The 17,750-nt window shown below is 50.8% G+C and overlaps 1 protein-coding gene and 1 long non-coding RNA gene across 3 annotated transcripts in view; both read right to left on the reverse strand.

The window, feature by feature from the left end:
* Positions 1–299: 299 nt before the first annotated feature.
* On the reverse strand, positions 300–2,396 carry LOC142593455 (uncharacterized). Its single transcript, XR_012831022.1, has 3 exons — positions 2,314–2,396; positions 823–1,099; positions 300–628 (listed from the first exon to the last, which is right to left on the reverse strand). It is a non-coding gene; the product is annotated as an uncharacterized LOC142593455 (long non-coding RNA).
* Positions 2,397–7,772: 5,376 nt separating this feature from the next.
* Positions 7,773–17,750, reverse strand: part of G3BP2 (G3BP stress granule assembly factor 2) — a 30,775-nt gene continuing 20,797 nt past the window's right edge. For both annotated transcript variants that reach the window (XM_075708726.1, XM_075708725.1), the window contains 4 exons: positions 13,186–13,288; positions 11,273–11,401; positions 10,964–11,082; positions 7,773–10,189 (listed from right to left, as the gene is read on the reverse strand). In XM_075708726.1, coding sequence (XP_075564841.1) covers positions 9,917–10,189; positions 10,964–11,082; positions 11,273–11,401; positions 13,186–13,288 — 624 coding nt within the window. In that variant the 3' untranslated portion in view covers positions 7,773–9,916. The remainder of the gene's footprint in view (positions 10,190–10,963; positions 11,083–11,272; positions 11,402–13,185; positions 13,289–17,750) is intronic.

Genomic DNA, 17,750 nt, shown 5'->3' on the forward strand with positions numbered 1-17,750 from the left:
TGCGTTTCTGAGACTCAGAAAAAAACCTAAGTGCTGCGTTTTGGGGACTTGGACACAGAAGCTCAGTCAGCTGTTTTCAGCCCCCAAAACAGAGGCCTGGGGGGAACTTGGGGTGGGTGGGAGATGGGGGGCCAGTGGAGTCTGGGGGTGGGGTGGGCAGGGTGCATAGGCCCCCACCGGAGGTGGGGGCCTGGTCACGTTGGTCCCTGAAGTTAGGGACACTGGCATGCACCAGGCCGAATTAAACGTCTGAGTCTCTGGGGCAAAAGGCACTTTTTACCCTATTTTGGTGTGTCCAACTCTTTATTCAAGGTACATACAACCACTGGAATAGTTATTAGTCCATTTTTAGACCATGTACACTTATGACAGTTCATATTCATATACAAAGTATGACAGTGATTGATTTACGACCTTGCCAAAAGCCCACAATGCTTTAATTGGCTTGTAACATGAAGGAGCATTTATTAAGCCAGAGCTGGTAACAAGCAGCAGCATCGCATCCATCAGCCAGAGCTCGATGAAGCAGGAACATCTCGTAGCCAGTGCTGACACAAACTGGCACGTCTATCAGCCGGAGCCTCTCATAGCCAAAGCTGGAGCTTCAACAAGCTGGAACTGAAATTACCTGAAACCGAAACAAGCAGCAGAAATTGAAATAACCTGGGGCTTCAAATACCCTGAGCTGTAAGAAGCAGGAACATCCATTCACCAGAGCTGCCATACAGCAGAAGTGTCCATGAATTAGAGCTGTGCTCCTACCACTGTTGAACAGGAGAGCGTCCGTTCTCCATAGCCTCTATTAGAGAGGGCCGAGCTTACCTGCAGCTGTAACAGGAAGGAGCGTTTATGAGCAGGAACGTCTCGTGGCTGGAGCTGTAAGAAGCCGGGGTGTCCATCAGCTGGATCTGTACTCCGAGGCAGGGCTGTCCCCAGCAAGGAGCCTGGCGTCTTCCACTGGGGATTAAATCCACGCACAGCACCTCTCTCTGCATGGAGGGGCTCTCCCAGTCCTGTTCCTGAGGGCAGAAGCGAGGTGGGGGTCCCCCCAGATCTCCTGGCGTGGGTGGGCAAGGCAGCGTCGGTGTCTCCTCTGTACCTGTGAAAGGGGAGCAAAACAGGTCAGTCAGAGCTCCTGCGGTGCACAGCACGGCCCCACGTAACCCGCGGGAGAGGCCCGTGCCCCTCGCTTTCGGCAGAGGCTGACCCGCACCACACACAGGCAACAGGGAGGGGAGGGAGGATCATCAAATCATTTAAGTTGGAAAAGACCTTTAAGATCATCCAGTCCAACCATTAACCTAACACTGCCAAGTCCACCACTAAACCAATTAAGGGTAGAGTAATAAAAAAAACCAATTAAGAGTAATATCATGTTTCCTGGCTTGGTGGCTGGATTATTTTTTAATGAAAGTAAAAACTAGGAATCATTAAGGTTGGAAAGGACCTCTAACATCATCAGTCCACCTGTCAACCCAACACCCCCATGCCCACTAAACCATGTCCCAAGAAACGATAATGGGAGAGCTTGGGGCTCAGCCTGAAAAAACCCATTCCTCTCCCAAAGAGCACACAAGAACGCACACCTTGCTGAGACCCCTGTGCTCCGTGAGGAGCGTTTCAGGCACAAAACACCACCGAGCAATACTGGGGCCGACCATGGGCTGTTCCCGCACAGCGCTTGCCATCGCCCTGCCCCTGCGCAGGACCATCGGAGCTGCAGGCTGCGCTTTGCATCCTGCTCAACATCATTGCCCAGCCCGGTGCTGAACGTCAGCCAAAGCTGAACCAACCCGAGCACTAAACATCAGCTACAGCTGAGCCAAGCCCAATGCTAAACATCAGCTAAAGCTGAACCAAACCAGGGGGGGTTTCAGGAGGGGCCCAGAACAACCAGGAGCCCCACAGGGGAACAGGACAGGGCTGTCCCCAGCCCAGCCATGGCTGAGAGTCACACCAGGGGCAGCGCTGGCTGGGTGCAGGCTCTGGTACCGGAGCTTCCCTCAGGAACTGGTCTCAAAACCATGGGGCACAGCCCCGATCCCTGGCCTGGCCCCACTGCAGCCACAGGACACATAACACAACCAGAAGCGACAAGCAAAAGCATTTTCTTCCCAGGCACAGCCACAACCCTGACCAGAGCGGTGCCGGCCCCAAACCGCCCCGCAACAGGACCAGCGCTGGAAGCCACAAGCACAGCGTGTTTTCCTCCTCAGCCACAGCCAGGCAGGGCTTCTTCAGCTCACGTCTCTTTGCACTGTTCCCGCGTGCCCGACCCTGTCAGATGCCCCGGAGCACGTCACGGACACCCACCTGCTTCAGAGCACTCACTGACATTTCCTCCCACGTTGGTGTCCCCTGGTGCTGCCTGTGCCCGGGCTGTGCTCCTCGCTCAGGCTCATCCTCCTGCGTTGGGGCCATGCTCCTCGCCCAGGCTCATCCTCCCGCGTCGGGGCCATGCTCCTCACCCAGGCTCATCCTCCCGCGTTGGCGTCCCCTGGCACTGCCAGTGTTGGGGCCGTGCTCCTCGCCCAGGCTGAGCCTTTCTGCCGCTCGGCTGCTCCCCTGCGCTGTTCCCTGTACTGAAAAAACTCCTCGTGAGGAAGCGGCCACAGCACCGTAGCTGGGAGGACAAAACTCTTGCTCGAGCGAGAGTTCTCAGCCCACACTACAGGAAACCAAAAGGCGAGATTTGCCCTGGCTCCCGGGGGAGCCTGGTGCGAGTGCCCGTCCCCGGGACACCGTGGCTGCTGGAGGAGCCCGGCCGGGCCACCCCGACTCTGCTCCCCCGGCCATCCCCAACCTCGGCTGCACAGAGGCTGCGGGCAGCTGGGCCTCCCGTGCTCCCCCCACGTTAGCTCCCTGCGGGCAGCAAAGCCCACCGGTGAATGCAAACCCTGCTTTTCAGAGGTTTAAGGACCCCGTCGGTCACCGCTTGCCGCGTGCTCCCCTCCTTTTCTCTGCCCACGGCAGGGGCCAGCTCTGCCCTCCTGGGCACCCCAGCAACCAGGAGACCCCCGCGCCTCCTCGGGAGGCTGCTCCGGGGCAGCCGGGCCCATGGCGAGAGCAGAGGCTTTGCCCCCTGCCCCTGCCCTGCCCCGGCTGCAGGCCCCCGCCCGCTCCCTGCGGCCCCCGCAGCCCCTGCCCGGCGCTCGGCCGCCCTCCCGGTGCCCCCGCAGCGGCTCTGCCGCCGCCCTGCGCGCCCGGGCCGGGATCCCAGCTCTGCCCAGCCGGGCTGCCCAGGCGGGACACGGCGGTAGCGAGCCCCGCGCTGCCCGCAGGTGCTGCCCATGAGCAAGGCTCCCCCAGCTCTTCCCAATTTTGCGGGCGCAGCTGGGGGGGCTGCGACCGGGGAGCCCCGGCCCCGGCGCGGGGTTTCTCAGGGGCCGGGGCACCGCCTGGTCCCTCCCTCCCCCGGGCGACAGGCGTTTGCCCGCGTAGAGCCACCAGCCTCCAGTGGCCAGCGCGGCTGCGGCGGGACCCGCGGCTAGCAGCCCGCTTCCTCACCTCGCCCGCATGCCGAGAGCCCTGCGCGGGGCGCGCCCCTCCTCGCCGCAGGCCTCGGCCGGGCCCCGCAGGCGGCCTCTGCGCACGCGCGGTGCTGCCGCGCAGGAAGAAACGGCCCCGGCCCCGGCCCCGGCCCGCTCAGCGCCGCGGCTGCGCCCGCCCCGCCCCGCCCCGCCCCTGCCCGGCCCGGCCCGCGGGAAAGCGGCGCCCCCTGCCGGTTGATCTCTCGCTGAGCGCGGCACTGCAGGTAGCGGCCCCGTCCCCTCCCCGTGGCGGCGCCCCCTGGCGGTCACGGAGCCACGCTGCAGTGGCGGGGGAACACCGGCGGCCCCTGGCGGTCAGAGCGCGGCTCTGGATGGCGCGGCGCGCCCGCGCCGCTCTGGCGCCCCCTGCTGGCTGCGGGAGGCGCTGCAGCGTGCCGTGCCCGCCGCCGCGCCCCCCCGCCCCGTCCCCCGCCGGTGCCGCGCCCACGGCCCCCGGTACCGGCCGCGCGTGGGGCATCGCCCTGGGACAAGGCCGAACCCCGCCGGCACGGGGCGCCCGTGCCCCCCCCGTCCCGGGGCCGCGGCCACCGCGCGCACACGTCCCCCCCAGCGGCACCCGGGCTTGGTCCTGGTCCGGCCGGGGGACAAGTGCCCCCCCGGGGGGCCCGGCCGGGAGAGGGCGCGCCGAGCGCCGTGGCGGGCGAGCCCCCGGTGCTGCACGGAGCCCTCGCATTTAGCTTTAGCACGGAGGAACCTCAGCCCAGACACATTTTACATTCAGAACTCTCATTTATTTCTTCTGTCGCACGAGCAACTCGATGGATTCAGAGCACGGCCGCAGCATCGTGTGGCCGAGCCCACCGTGCACACCGCATCCCTCCTCCGCCCCGCTCCCCGCTGAGCTATTTTTCTTCCCGCAAGACAGAAGACTCTGTTCTTTATGCCACCTCTTGGGCCACGCTCTGGAGCCCAGACACCTTCACGTCAGGCAAAGGGAACGCACGGCTTCACCCGCCCCAGCACAGCGCTGCCTGCGTGCAGCCCCCCAGGAGCAGATCAGCAGAGGCCGACACGTCAAGGAAAAACCAATCCCTCCTCGCTTCTTGGGGAAACGCCAGCAGCTCCCGCTGCACCTGCCCGCAGGGAAAAGCCGCACGCGTCAGCCCAGTGCAGCAGTACCACTCCGGGAGAGGCTACGGCAGAGCCATCGCGCTCCCCGCAGGGGCTTCCCAGATTCTCGTTTCTTCTCTTTGCAGAGGAGGGGAGCCGAGCTGCACGGCGTCCCGGTCATCCAAATGATCACCTCATCCGTATCCCAAACGGACACCCAAATGCCCCTCACCTCCTCCCTCCTGCGCGCTGCCGGCAGGGCACACCCGCTCCCTACCTGCTGCGGGCAGGTCACAGCGGCCAGGAGCTGCCACAACAGCTCCTGCAAGCTTGTGTACTTGGTCCATCAGGACAGACACGGTGACAACACGTGGCCCAGAGCAGCATTTCGGTAGCTGCACCTGGGGACCCGCTCACTGCGAATGCTGCAGGGCCCAAGAGGGCTCGTAAGGTCTCAATGGGGGCACGAAACCCACCGGTACTTGATGCCTTGTTTTACCAACTCTGGGTTTAGTTCCCGTACCTTACCTCTCAGGGGACTCGGGGATTTCAAGGTTATGGAAAGCTCTGCAATTAAAATAAGGCAGCCTAGAAGAGCATCGTGTCAGCATCTGCGAAAGCTGTTCTCAACTAACTCATACACATGAAAAATACACACAGACAGACAGACAGACACAGTACTTCACGCTGTTCCCCCTTGTCAGCGGGAACAGCAAGTGCTGCAGACAGCGTCAGAAGCACCATCACCGAGATGGCACATTTCAGCTCAGGCCCAGGAGACACCAGTCAGAACACGAGCGAAAGGTACACTGACACCCCAAGCTGGTTTTCTTCCCCTTGCAGGAAGCCGAACTTAAACCACGGACACCGAGAGGAACTTTCCCAGAGATTACCAGGCAGCCTGCTGTCTTCTTCCATCACATTGAATATTTATCCGAATATTAATTCGAATTTATCCACTTTTCCAAGCTGTTATTTCTCCACTTGAAATGCAAAACCCCAGCAATCGCTGTGACTGCAAAAGCCTTTCTAAAATCACGTGCGCAAAAATGCGTAACGGTGCCTTAGCGCGGGCGCTGTCCGCACGCGGTCACCGCCGAGGGAACAGGTGAGGCCGCCGCAGCAGCGAACGTGTCCCTTCAGCTGCCCCCTGGCATTACCTCACTTTTTTGTCTCCACCAAAACCCCCCAGCTATCACTATTGTATGCCTATGACTGACTTTTACCTTGTTCCGTTTCAACCACATAAAAAGGAAAAAAAAAAATAGTACAGGCTGATGATTACACCCAGTCATTCACAAAGCCTGAACAGCAGCTCGGGTGCTGATAAAACGTGCTCTTGAAAACTCTGAATACGTTGAGACTTCAGGGCACAAGTAAAACCAGGTCGTGGCCGACCTTGTTTGGTTTGGGATACCATTATCTCCGCCACCTCCTCCCCAGCCCCCGATAAACGCGCGTTTGCAGGCCTCCACAATGTACCTCATGGAGCAGCATGAAGGTCTGAACGCTGCGGGCCCTCAGGAGACGGCACCGAGGGGATGACACTCCTGTGGGGACCGCTGGCGCCAGCAGATCTCGTAGCTGTTGGGGCTGCTCTTCAGAGGTTTTGGTGACTTGGGCTTTGGGGGTCCTCTACAGGGTCTCATTTTTTCATTCCAGCATTTCAACTCACACAACCGCGCAACTTCTCGGACACTTCCTAACTGCCATTTAGCAGAAACTATTACAGCCAAGACACGCGCTCGGCAGAGGACTTCAGGACACAGCAGACAGCAGCTACCGGGAACCTCACCCAGAGCAGACCAGCTCGGCATAGATTCCACGACTCAGACCCAACTTATCTCCAAGCAGTGTAAGAATAACCCTTTTACCAACCTCTTTGGGTAAACGCTGGCACTGGCAATGCCACCAAACGCTAGAAGGGAAAAAACAGGGATTATCTTGCAGCACGACAATCAGTTCCACAGCATCAAGATTAAGCGACGCTAAACTTGAGAGCAAGCAACTCCAGATTTGTTTAAGACAACGCAGCTCATGTTCCTCCCAGCACCATCGCAGCGTCCGCTCAAGCCGCAGCCCCGAAGCCGGACGCCGCAGCCCCCCCAGCCCGGCGGGGCGTGGAGGAATCCCAGCTGGGACGCGCCTGAGAGGAGCTCGCGTCCTCCCCGGACCGTGTGCGCCCCGAGGCGAGAGGAGCCGCCGGATCGAGGGGACCGCCCTGTGCCGAGGGCAACGCCGCGCCGGCCACCCGTGACGGGAACAAACGGTGTCCGACCTCCTCACCTGCCTTTCAGTTCTGGAGCCCCAGCGACCCAAGCCAGGACCCCTGACGAGCCAGGAGGGGACCGGGCACGGTTTCTCAGTGGCACTGGCAGGCTTGCCGACCCTTGTGTCTTCTTAAGCCAGCGTCCCAGGAAAGGGGTTTATACAGCCACGGCAAACCAGAGCTTACCGACTCGAGTCGGACGCTTCGACTGCAGTACGCGACACCGCGCTACTACGGCTTCCCACCGCCATCTGACAAGGCAGCAGCCATGTTCTTAAAAAAGCATTTTCTGTATAGCAAGGGGTGAAACGGTGCTCTACAGCGACCTGCATTCAAGAGAATTAGGGACATGGATAAATGCTGCAGACATCAGTAGTTTATTGGTATGTTTAGTCAAAACACATTCAGAATGGAAACTTAAAAGTAAAAATACTTTCCACCTGCAACAATTAAACTAGAATCTACTAGCATATAATGCCTGACACGTTACAGCAATAAAGATGGTAATCCACTGTCTTGTATACCTACTAAAGCCAAGATGGTCAGCCAAGTTTGTTGAAATAGAACCGTAATGACAAAATACTCCCACCATCCACAAATCAGCAACTAACAGTAATGGTCAGTGAATCCCTTCCTTTGCTCTAAGAGGTACATTTACTATCGAGAGGGTCGAGAACATGTAAGAGTCCACAGTACAGCAGGTGAGCTATCACCATGTAAACTTCTCTGGATGACGTTCCAATGGTTGTTCGTGTCACTTAAACAAGAAGCAAGCCAGAAAGCGGAATGGCTCAGTAGCTCTTTTTAATACTCCGTTTTTTTGTTGTTGAGATTATTCCCAGTGCCATTTGCCATACAAATGATTTAAGTGGCAGCAAAACACCACAGCACTACAAAGGGGGGTGGGGGGAAGAAAAAAAGGCTACACAAAACACACCGGTGGCAAACTGCTAACTGATGACAGCAATTTGTCCGAAGGCTTCAAACCTAAGTAGTGGTGTTGTGTGGCGGGCAGTTCAAGTACTACAGATTTCCAGGTAACAGCTGAAAATGCAAGACCTTCAATGAAAAACTAAAATCGGAAAATGAAAACTGGAAGAAATGTGCCCCGGAAAAAATTGCGTATGAAAATAGTGCAAGACTTACCATCGAACACAGAAGACCTCGAGCCTGGGAGAAAACAGACAGATGCCACTTCACTTTGCCTAACGTATCAGAAAAATATGTGCAAAATCTTCCAACTTACTCGAAAACAGCAAATGATTGCATATTCCAGAGACAGATTGCTATGATGCCCTATCTGCTTTTGCTCGAAATTGCCATTATTTTATCTGAGGTCTTCCACGCTTAGAAGCAGCTTTAAGTGGTCACACTTTCACACAGACGCACACACAAACACACTCCCCTCTTTTACTGACGCCTCGGAGCCGGGCGCTTGCTGCACGCCCCGGCATCCAGCCGGACGGTACTGTCTGCTGCAGCTGCAGTTTACGGGAATGTGCTCCAGAACGTCATCCGGAAACAGACCTCTCCACTGGGAAAACCCACCAGTCAGACTGCAGAAGAGGATGTCTCCTTTCTATCCTTCAGTCCAGAGCCACGTAAGCGTCAACTTCAGCTGAGAGTTATGTGCAAAATAAGTAAGAGTTTTTAAAAAAGCGCAACTGGAAAATGCAAATCCTTAAGAGCTGCTGTTTTGTTCTCTGAAAATTGCAGTATCCTCATTTGATAAGCTCACCCTCACAAAGGATGCTCAGTTCTACCGATTACGAGCTGGCCAAAAGCGTTCACCGTTCGTGACTGACTTCACGCCCAAGAGAGATTTCAACTCCGTTTTCTTTAACTTTGACATTGATTAAAGAGAAGAGACAACCTGGAGACTACTTGGATGCCTTCTTCCTCCCTTCCCCCCCTCTGCAAAAAAACAGGCGAACTTGTTAATTCAAGAGCGAGGTGGATGATAATTTTAGCAACATTTACTGATTGAAAGATACTGCAATTTTTTTTAATACAATTTTTCAATGATTTCCTTTAAATGCTTTGCAGCCGATTGGCTTTGCAGCACAGTAATTCATACACTATACTGTACAAAATCACCAGCAAGACTGGAGTGATGTATTCACAGAAGGCACCATCATGCTTGTTACATTACCGGAGAACTCAAATACAGTCAAGACAAATTTCACTGTACAATGCTTATCGAAGGGGAAAGGGGAAGGAGGAGTGTGTTGAGCAGCCATCCCTGTACTGAAGAGGGGCAGATAGAAAAATCTGACGTGAGCTATCAAATTCGTTGCGTACTCAAGAGCTACGACTTTGAAACTCTGGGTTCTGTTTAGTTTACAGCTAAATGGATTCCTTCTGGAATAAACTTGTAGTCTTATTAAGGTTTGTGTGTGTACATATGTTGGTCACAGCAAGCAGATCAGATGCCCGCATCGTTTCACAAGCTATTCTGTCTGAATAAGAGGATGAAGGTTTTTTTTTTCCTCCGATGCCTCCTGCAGATGTCAATATAAATGAGTTCAGAGTACCCATTAGTGCATTTTGATGAGTGCGTAAACACGAGTTTGTTTGGAGCCGAGTGTTCTAAGAAGGAAAAAAAAAAAAAAAAAGGCAAGCTTCTCCAATTGCACAAATTGCACTATTTGTGTTTCCAACAGTAATAGGCAGAAACAGTAACACTTACACAAAATGTGCAGCAGAGGGTTTTTGACTGAAAGGACCTGAATTCTACTGGGCATGTCCTTTAGTTCACTTTTGTTGCAGATAGTTAACCGGTCTTTTTTTTTTTTTTTTTTTTTTTTTTTCTTTTCAGTCCTCAATTCTCCAAGTCTACATTTATAAATTAACAGTGTGACTCCTGTTGTGAAACTGGGGAAAGAACGTCCACCTCAATTTAAACTGGAAACCAAAGGATGCTTTCACATCAAAGAAATGATCAGAAGGGCTGTGTCACATTCCAAAGCCAAAAAAAATTAACAAGAATGCAAACACGATGGAGACAATGTACCACTGCCAAGACTGTCTGCCCACAGTGGAGATGTCAGCGACGCTGTCCAGTGAAACGGCCTTCCATTTGCCCGGTTCCTCGTCCAGAGCCAAGCTTCTGCGCCATGCCACCTCTCGGAGGGGGTCCTCTTCCGTCACGGTCTCGCATCATGCCACCACCCACTATTCCACGGGGACCCCCAGGGCCTCTATCATTGCGACGAATATCCCTACGATCATCGCCTCCGCCTCGGGTCTCTCTTTCACGAGCAGCTCTTGTTTTTTTCTCTTCTACGTTCAAGCGCACCTCACCCCGGAACATAATAGGCTTACAGGGAAAAGCGTTCAAGGCACACGTTAGTCACCATTTCACAAAGTCCATTTATACAAGGCACATGAAAACACCGCATTCGCTGCATGCCTCAGCCTACCTTCGCTTACATGCAAAAGACAAAAAATAACCGTTAACAGTTCTCTGCAGCACACAACCTTAGCCCTAGAGGTCCACGGTAAATGGAACAGCATTTTAAAATTCATTTGGTATGCAAGGAATTAGTATGTCTTTCTCAAGTTAAAGCGGCATTGTCTTTAGCCTCTTCACTGCTGGCTTTAGCCTCTTCACTTCAGGGCTTAAGTTCCTGACGAACTGCTCTATCAGGCCTCACTATCACATGCTAGACATGAAAACTGCTGCTTTCTCCTCTCAAATTCCTCAAGTGACAACCGCAAGTAACCTTGCTCACTTCTCTCAGCCCCAGGACACAGCATTCAGAGATCCATGCGATGCCCTTCAGAAGGTTACGTACTCAACTTTCAGCTTAAAAGGATCTCTAAAAGTAAGCGTTGGGCTCCACGTGGCATCTACGTGCAGAGGTAAAAAAAACTGACTTTGGTACGATGCAGTTTGAGGAACGCTGGCACAGCTTTCATAAGCTACAGAACGCTCCTGAGAGAATGAGTGTGCCAAAACTATGTTTTTCTACAACTGTTGTTTACGAATGAATGCTAGAAACAACAGCAACGCAAACTGGGGTGGGCCACACTACCCGGGGCTTAGGGCATTCAATCCATCCTCTGAAGGCTACTCAATGCCAATACTTACTTTTGCAACTAAAATTCGCTGGACCGGTTCAGAATCGTCAAATACCACGAAACCAAAATTAGGCAGTTTTCCTCCCACTCCTTTAGTATTTATGCGAAGTTCTACCACGTTTCCGAAGCCTGGGAAAACACAAGGGAAAAGGCACGTTATCAAAAACCACAGTGCCAGCTCTACCACCCCTCCGCTTGTTCCAGACAACACCGGCAGCATTACATCATGTAAAAGTTCTCTTGTGTGGCCCTAAGTGAACGTTACGTGACTTGTCAACAGTTTTTCTTCTTAGTCTCCGCAGCTGAAATTGCTACTTACTCATGAAGAACTCCTTCAGTTCACTCTCATCGATATCATGCGGCAAGTTCCCAACAAAGAGCTGGTGGCTGTCTGGATAGCGAATTATTCGACGATTATCCGACTCATTCTGTTCCATGTCCCCTCTCCCTGTCATCAACAGAAAGAAGGCAGAGCTACTGAGGCTAGCAGATATGTGTAGATTCAGAAGAACACATCTACGAACAGCACCAAGCACGCTCACTCAAACAATTCTGTACCTTCAGCTCCTGAGTGGGTGACACAGCGAGGAGGATACTATCTTCCTCTTTACATGTTTGCCAGTCACCTCTTCTGGCTTTCATCTTCCACCATTTTGTCCCAAATACAAGCGAGAGCAACTCACGTTCGCTCCAGCTCAACCAAAGTATTAGATGCTTAGCAGCATGCAAGATAAAATCTTTCCTGATATCTCCCTACTAAACCATTACCTGCCTCGCAGTGTGACAGCAGCACACTGTCATCCCTTTTGTACCTGAAGTATTACAGTGCAGGTATGTACCCCCTCCTCTCCTCAGCTTCCCCTACGAGCCCATTTACAGCAAGCTTGCTAGCTCGTTTGAAAGGTTTCCTTAAGTAGATAAAACGTCTCGCTGACTTCCTTTGAAAATAAGACCTGGTAGGGCTGAAGCTCTACCATTTGGTCAACTGAGATTTCAGCTTTTTCTCCCCTGCCTCTGTTACCCCCACTCTAAGATCAGAATTAAAAGAGCTGGGCTCTGTTAGACGTCTTCTCTATGACTTGTATTTCATCCAAGAGTAGTAGAAATGCAGAGTTGCAACTTGATTTAGCCACAAGTTGCAGCTTTTGCTCCCTGCTGCAGATGACATGTTAAAAACCGAAGAAATGTTAACCTGTAACAGATGTCACGGTTCTTTCTCGGTGCCTTAAATCCTTTCAGTTCCAGTGTTGTCCCCGAGTGAAGAAATACTTGCATTTATCAAAGCCAAAAGCACTTTTAAGCCCAATCTGTACCAGGGTTTGGTACGCACTTACCGAAAACCTTCACTAGAACCAATTTTAGCTAGAGTTGGTGGAGACGCTTACAGTCGCTGAGACTTAACCACTTTTGCAGGCAGCGCTCTGCCAGCTTTACACTACCACTTCAGGATAATCGCCAATGCCACCCCCCGGCTCTTAGAACTCGTGACTCAGGGGAGACGATGAACCCATCAACATCCTGTAACTCTGGGCCTTTGACCAGATAGCTTTTGCCCAGCGCTGTGCAGAGTTTGCCAAGCAGCCAGGCTGGACTGATGAATGCAACTCGGAAGGCTTTCGCCTCTCCAGCACCACTTCTGACAACTGTCGAGTCACATGCACGACCATCCTACGGATTTGGATACTCTGTACGAGTAAGAAAATGCAGAGAGCTGCCGGCTCATAAACTAAGACAAACATGAGGCAGCCAAACCAAGAATGGTGTTTTCGACAATTACACAAGGTGGAAAAATATGTATAAAATTATTAACTGACTGAGGCTGACACGGTGGAAAGGTTTTCTTCCAAAACTAAGAGCAACAACAGGTATTTAAGAGCTCTCATTTCCAAGGCTCAGCACAATTCTAGGACACCGAAAAAAACCATCAGATTTCTGTACCAGCTTTTCAGAACTGCATCGAGCCACATGAAAAGTACTCAAGCATATAAGTGAGTGGCATGACTATTAAAAAACATTTCAACAAAACAGAAGCTTGGAAAGAATACCTGATCTTTGCAATAACTCATCACCAGCTTGGACTCCTCCAAATCATATTCCCCCATTTCTAGTCAAAGGCAGTAGGAACAGACAGTTCATTATCAGCCAAATACAATACCGGCACAGACAAGGCCCGTCAAGGAGACACCTCTCATTAACTAGTCCCAAGCAGACACACAGGTTGATCCGCGTTACCTGGTCGAGGTCCTCGGGGTGGAAAACCCGGTCGTTCCCTGGGACGCTGTTCACGTACACGAGGAGGTTGAGACTGAGCTTCAGGTTTACTTTCAACTCTTGGCTAAAACAGGAGGAGAACATACATTATTTAAACACCAGCTCAGTACAAAAAAAACCCCAAAACCCCAAAACTCACCAAAACAAAAAAAACTACCCCACAACGCAAGACATAGATAAGTGGCATGCACAAAAGGAACTCCAGAAGATATACATCCATGTCAATGTGTTTGGGAATACATTTTTTTCACCTCTATAAATTCCTCTGTACCAATCCAGGACTGCAGTGTTCAGTTATCTCTGCTAAAGGGTGCAAAGCAAGCATCTCTCAATCAGAGCGTCTCCCCAAAACATGCCTAAGGTGAATTTTCCATGTTTGACCAGGCATTGAGACCCCAACGCTCCGTTACTCAAGAATCCCTTGAGCTGACTAAAAACCCCAAAGAGATCAAAGAAAGCTTCGTCATGCCAAGCTCAGACATCATGGATTAGGAGGTAGTCGGAGATGAACACGAAGAGATGGGCAAATCACATGTTCTGTCTGAGTTGCTGAGGGATTCTTTTCCTCGAGTGCTGAACAACTACAAGAAAACTACCAAAAAGAAAGAAGAGAACCAAACAAAAGCCCTCAGAAGCATAATAAATACTTCTCATACAATAAAGCCACCTGAAATGACAATTTGTACAGACTACCTGCTGAGGATATTCTTCAACTTTCCTGATGTCAAGACCATGATGCTCAAAGTACACTATTCTCAGGAACTAGAACACCTAGTCCATTTTTTGCAAGCAAAAAATGCTTTTAAAGATAATTTGAGAAAAAGAGACAGAAAAATAAAAAAAATATTTCAATGCAGCCTGTCAGTTACTGAAGCAATTTCCAACATTTTTTAAATTCCGTTTTCTGTACAACAGTCCAGCAGCTGCTGCTGTGCTGGGTTCTTATCTTAGAAAAACAGAATTATCCTTAGCAGCATAAAAGAAGAACGCTAGCTTCTGAGGAATATTAAACGCAAGGACAATGGCTATAGGCCCAGACTGCTATAGAGAAGAAGTTTATGTTAAACACCTCCCCTACTTTCCTTTGAGGACTCAAGACAGCTGACGTTTCCAGCCAGAGAGTACCCCACAGAGGTTAAAAGGCTGCATTTTACATGAAACACGCAGCTATTCCGCACCAAATAAATGTTTCTGCCCTCCTATCGCTCGTGCTCTACCCAGCTAGATATTAGCTTGTCCTTCTAACACTCCTAGGATCATTTTTTAAATTCCAAGAATAAGCTAGGAAAATCAGCCTTCCTGTGAAATGTCTTTTCATTATACCTCCTCACAGATCACTGGAGGTCCCGGGCCATCTTTTACTCAAACACCTTTACTGCATTATAAATTATACCTCAAAAGCGAAACTCTATACGCTCAGACCCCCATTTCTTAGACACTTAGGGCTACCAGGCTTAAACACTCAGTCCTTCTGTCAACCACAGCAAAGGCTTGCTAAGTCACTGATGTCCTCCTATTAAACTCCAAATAACAGTTCACTTTTACCGGCTTGCTTTGCATTTCACTGAACTTCTCATCTATCACACAAATTCTGTCTACTCAAACAGCTAATCTCATTAGTTGCTTTCTCATCAGGACCATCCCTTTTTACAGAGGAAGACTGGCTCAGCGCTCTCTGGGCTGTCTGAAGAGGAAATCACTTGCGCAAAACCCTGCTCCCCCAAAACACTGTAATTATTAGCAGCATCGCAAGATGCCTATTAAGGGCTGCCATTTACAGCCCAAGCAGCAGCTACTTGCAACTCCCGTTTCACAGAGAGCACACAAAGTGGACTGAAAGGCACAGAATAAGGATTTCAACAGACAAGGACTAAAGGAGTGCTCAAGCCCAGGAGTCAAGTATGCCACAGACCTCAGCCTAAGGGAGCTTTGAGAACAATTAAGGAAAAGGTGACATTGTCTCTTCTCTTCAGGAGCTCACGTGGGGAGGGAAAGGGACCTCTTTCTGCGAGGGCAATGCTACCGGCAATGACAGCAAAACCAGCCACAAGTCAGCCCTTACTCACCAACTTTGGAACTGAATACCCCCCTGAAACAGAGGAGGATGGGACAGAAAGAGCAAGGGAAGAGGAGGTTCCAAAAGGCTCGTACAATTCTGCTTTTGAAATCTTATGAGGCTTAGAAGTTTCTCTAGAGTGAGATGCCTGCCACCATCAAAACGCATGCATGCAAAGAACCGAGCAGCCAAGCAAACAGACAAGAAACCACACTTCACGTGAAACAAAAGAAAAAAAACCCCACATCATCTCACCTGAATTCCAGTAGCTAGGTTAGATGCATACCTCAGATAGCTACCACACTGTCTCGGAGGTAAATGCGGACCACAGAACTTACTAACGGCACTCATCGGTCACTTCCACAAAGGCGCTATAGATTACAGAAGAGCCTACCCAGGGTCCGAACAGATTTAAGGCGTTGAGAGAATGCAGCCTCCGTAAGTGGCTCTTTCCCTGAACTCAGCACTTCCAAGCCAGAAGCCGAGAGTCAGGGAGCACCCTGCCTGCCTCTGCCCCTCTGGCACCCCTAGGAGAGCTGATGTGTTAATGCAAACAGGAAGTCAGAATATCTGAAAATGCTATGAAGAGAAGGCCCTGTTTATCAGGCAGGCTGTATGTAGGCAGGCTGACGTCTAATCGCCCACAAGAAGAAAAAGAGCAAGAAATGCTGACCTGGTCAACTCCACAGCTGTAAATAAACAGGAACTGAATTGGTTTATATCCAAAACAGTACGTGTGCAGCCCTTTGCGGGGTTCTGAGTTCATACTACAGAGGCTGTATTTTTATCTTGATGAAAGATGGGGGAAAAACTGGCACGATGCAGGGAAAGGAATGGGAAGGACAGTTAACAGCTGCTTTGTAACATCATCGATGCTGGCTAGAACAGCATCCCAAAGGAGCCACCCACCCACTAATGCATTCTACTGTCCTCGTTTACACACAGGATCTAGCATTAATGGATCCAGGAGAACAGGAGAAAACTGCTACTGATCTCTAACCACTTGCAGAAAACTGTTCAGGTGCCTCTTCTACCAGCTTTCTGTATACTATGTCTGAAAAGCGTGCAAAAAAAGGAGCTAAGAACTGACTCATTTTGTCTCCAGGAGAGTTGAGAGTTGAAATTTTTGCCACTTCGGTATTGTTCCGAAACTTCCACACAGAATTACTTAAAACATGAAGTCACAGCAAAAGTAATCTAAAAGGCAGAAAGCACGACAAGCTGCAGAGGCAACACAGAAGAGTTTGAGGGGACATCTATAAGCTATATTCTGCTCTCTTGTACGGATAATCTTAAATGATTTTTGCAGTCGTATTACAAAAATCCACCCTCTCTACTGCAAATAAAACCAATTTTGGTTTTGCGCAAGGAAAATCTATTCTGTACTAGAAAATGCACAGTTTTTACAGCTCAAATACCACCTAAGTGCTCAAAGCCCTGCTGAAGTTGACGAAGACAGACAGGCTTCCCAACTCATTACATAGCCATTATCCAATTTCCATGACAGCCCTGTCAGACCAGAAGCAACACCATACAAGGTGTTGGTTTTTTTGTTGGGTTTTTTTTTCCCCCGTTTTCTTCTTTAACATGCATTTGGCTGAAGGGCAATCCTAGACAGGTTCCTCTCTGCCAGTAAAAACAGAGAAGAAACCAGTGCAAAAACAACAGCTGCAATAACCCAGGCACTCTACTGAAAATTGCAGTCTTTTAAAAAGGTTGGACATAAGCTACCATGACATACAGAGCTTTGGTACACGGCGTCAGCAGAAGAGGTTAAAACACGCATTTTCTATTTTGAGGGTTTTTACACACATGGAGGCAGCCGAATTGAGCGTCTCGGACCGTCTCACACCAGCTTGGCACATGCAGGACGTGAGCTATCGCCCGGTCAAACTTTCTTTCCTCTTTCCCCTCCTCACCCAGTCAACCTAGGAATGGGAAGATAGCATTGTCCTGGCAAGGAAATGTGAATCCTTCCATTCCTCCCACAGTCATAAGTTGGTACAGGGTTCTGCGACAAGTTAATTATAAACGGGTAATGAAATCCAGCGTACTTCTGTAGACGTTAGCCTTACAAGGCAGTCTTGCACCTTTTCAGAAACGGTGCTATCCCTTTTTACTGCTGGGGCACTTGCGCCAATGAAATACCCCTTTCAAACACACTTTAGAAAACTACCATTTTGTGGGGAGTTGGTTTTTTGTTTTGTTTTGGTTTTTTCCCTTGTAAAGCAAACCATATCCCATTAAGATAGGTCAAAAAAATTGCAATAGTGACTTCCTGTTTCCACATGAACAGATTTTAACATCACCATCACCCAAAGTTACACCTGTTACGTGTACGTGCCTTCGCTTGCGACAAGAAGGTGAGCGCGTTAACATTTAAGACACGATTAATTTGTGCAATTTAAGTCAAACAAATCGATCTGTTAATTTAAAAAACTGAAGCAGTTTGCAGAAGTAATGAGACAAT

The sequence above is a fragment of the Pelecanus crispus genome, chromosome 4, assembly GCF_030463565.1.
Source record: "Pelecanus crispus isolate bPelCri1 chromosome 4, bPelCri1.pri, whole genome shotgun sequence".
NCBI lineage: Eukaryota > Metazoa > Chordata > Aves > Pelecaniformes > Pelecanidae > Pelecanus > Pelecanus crispus.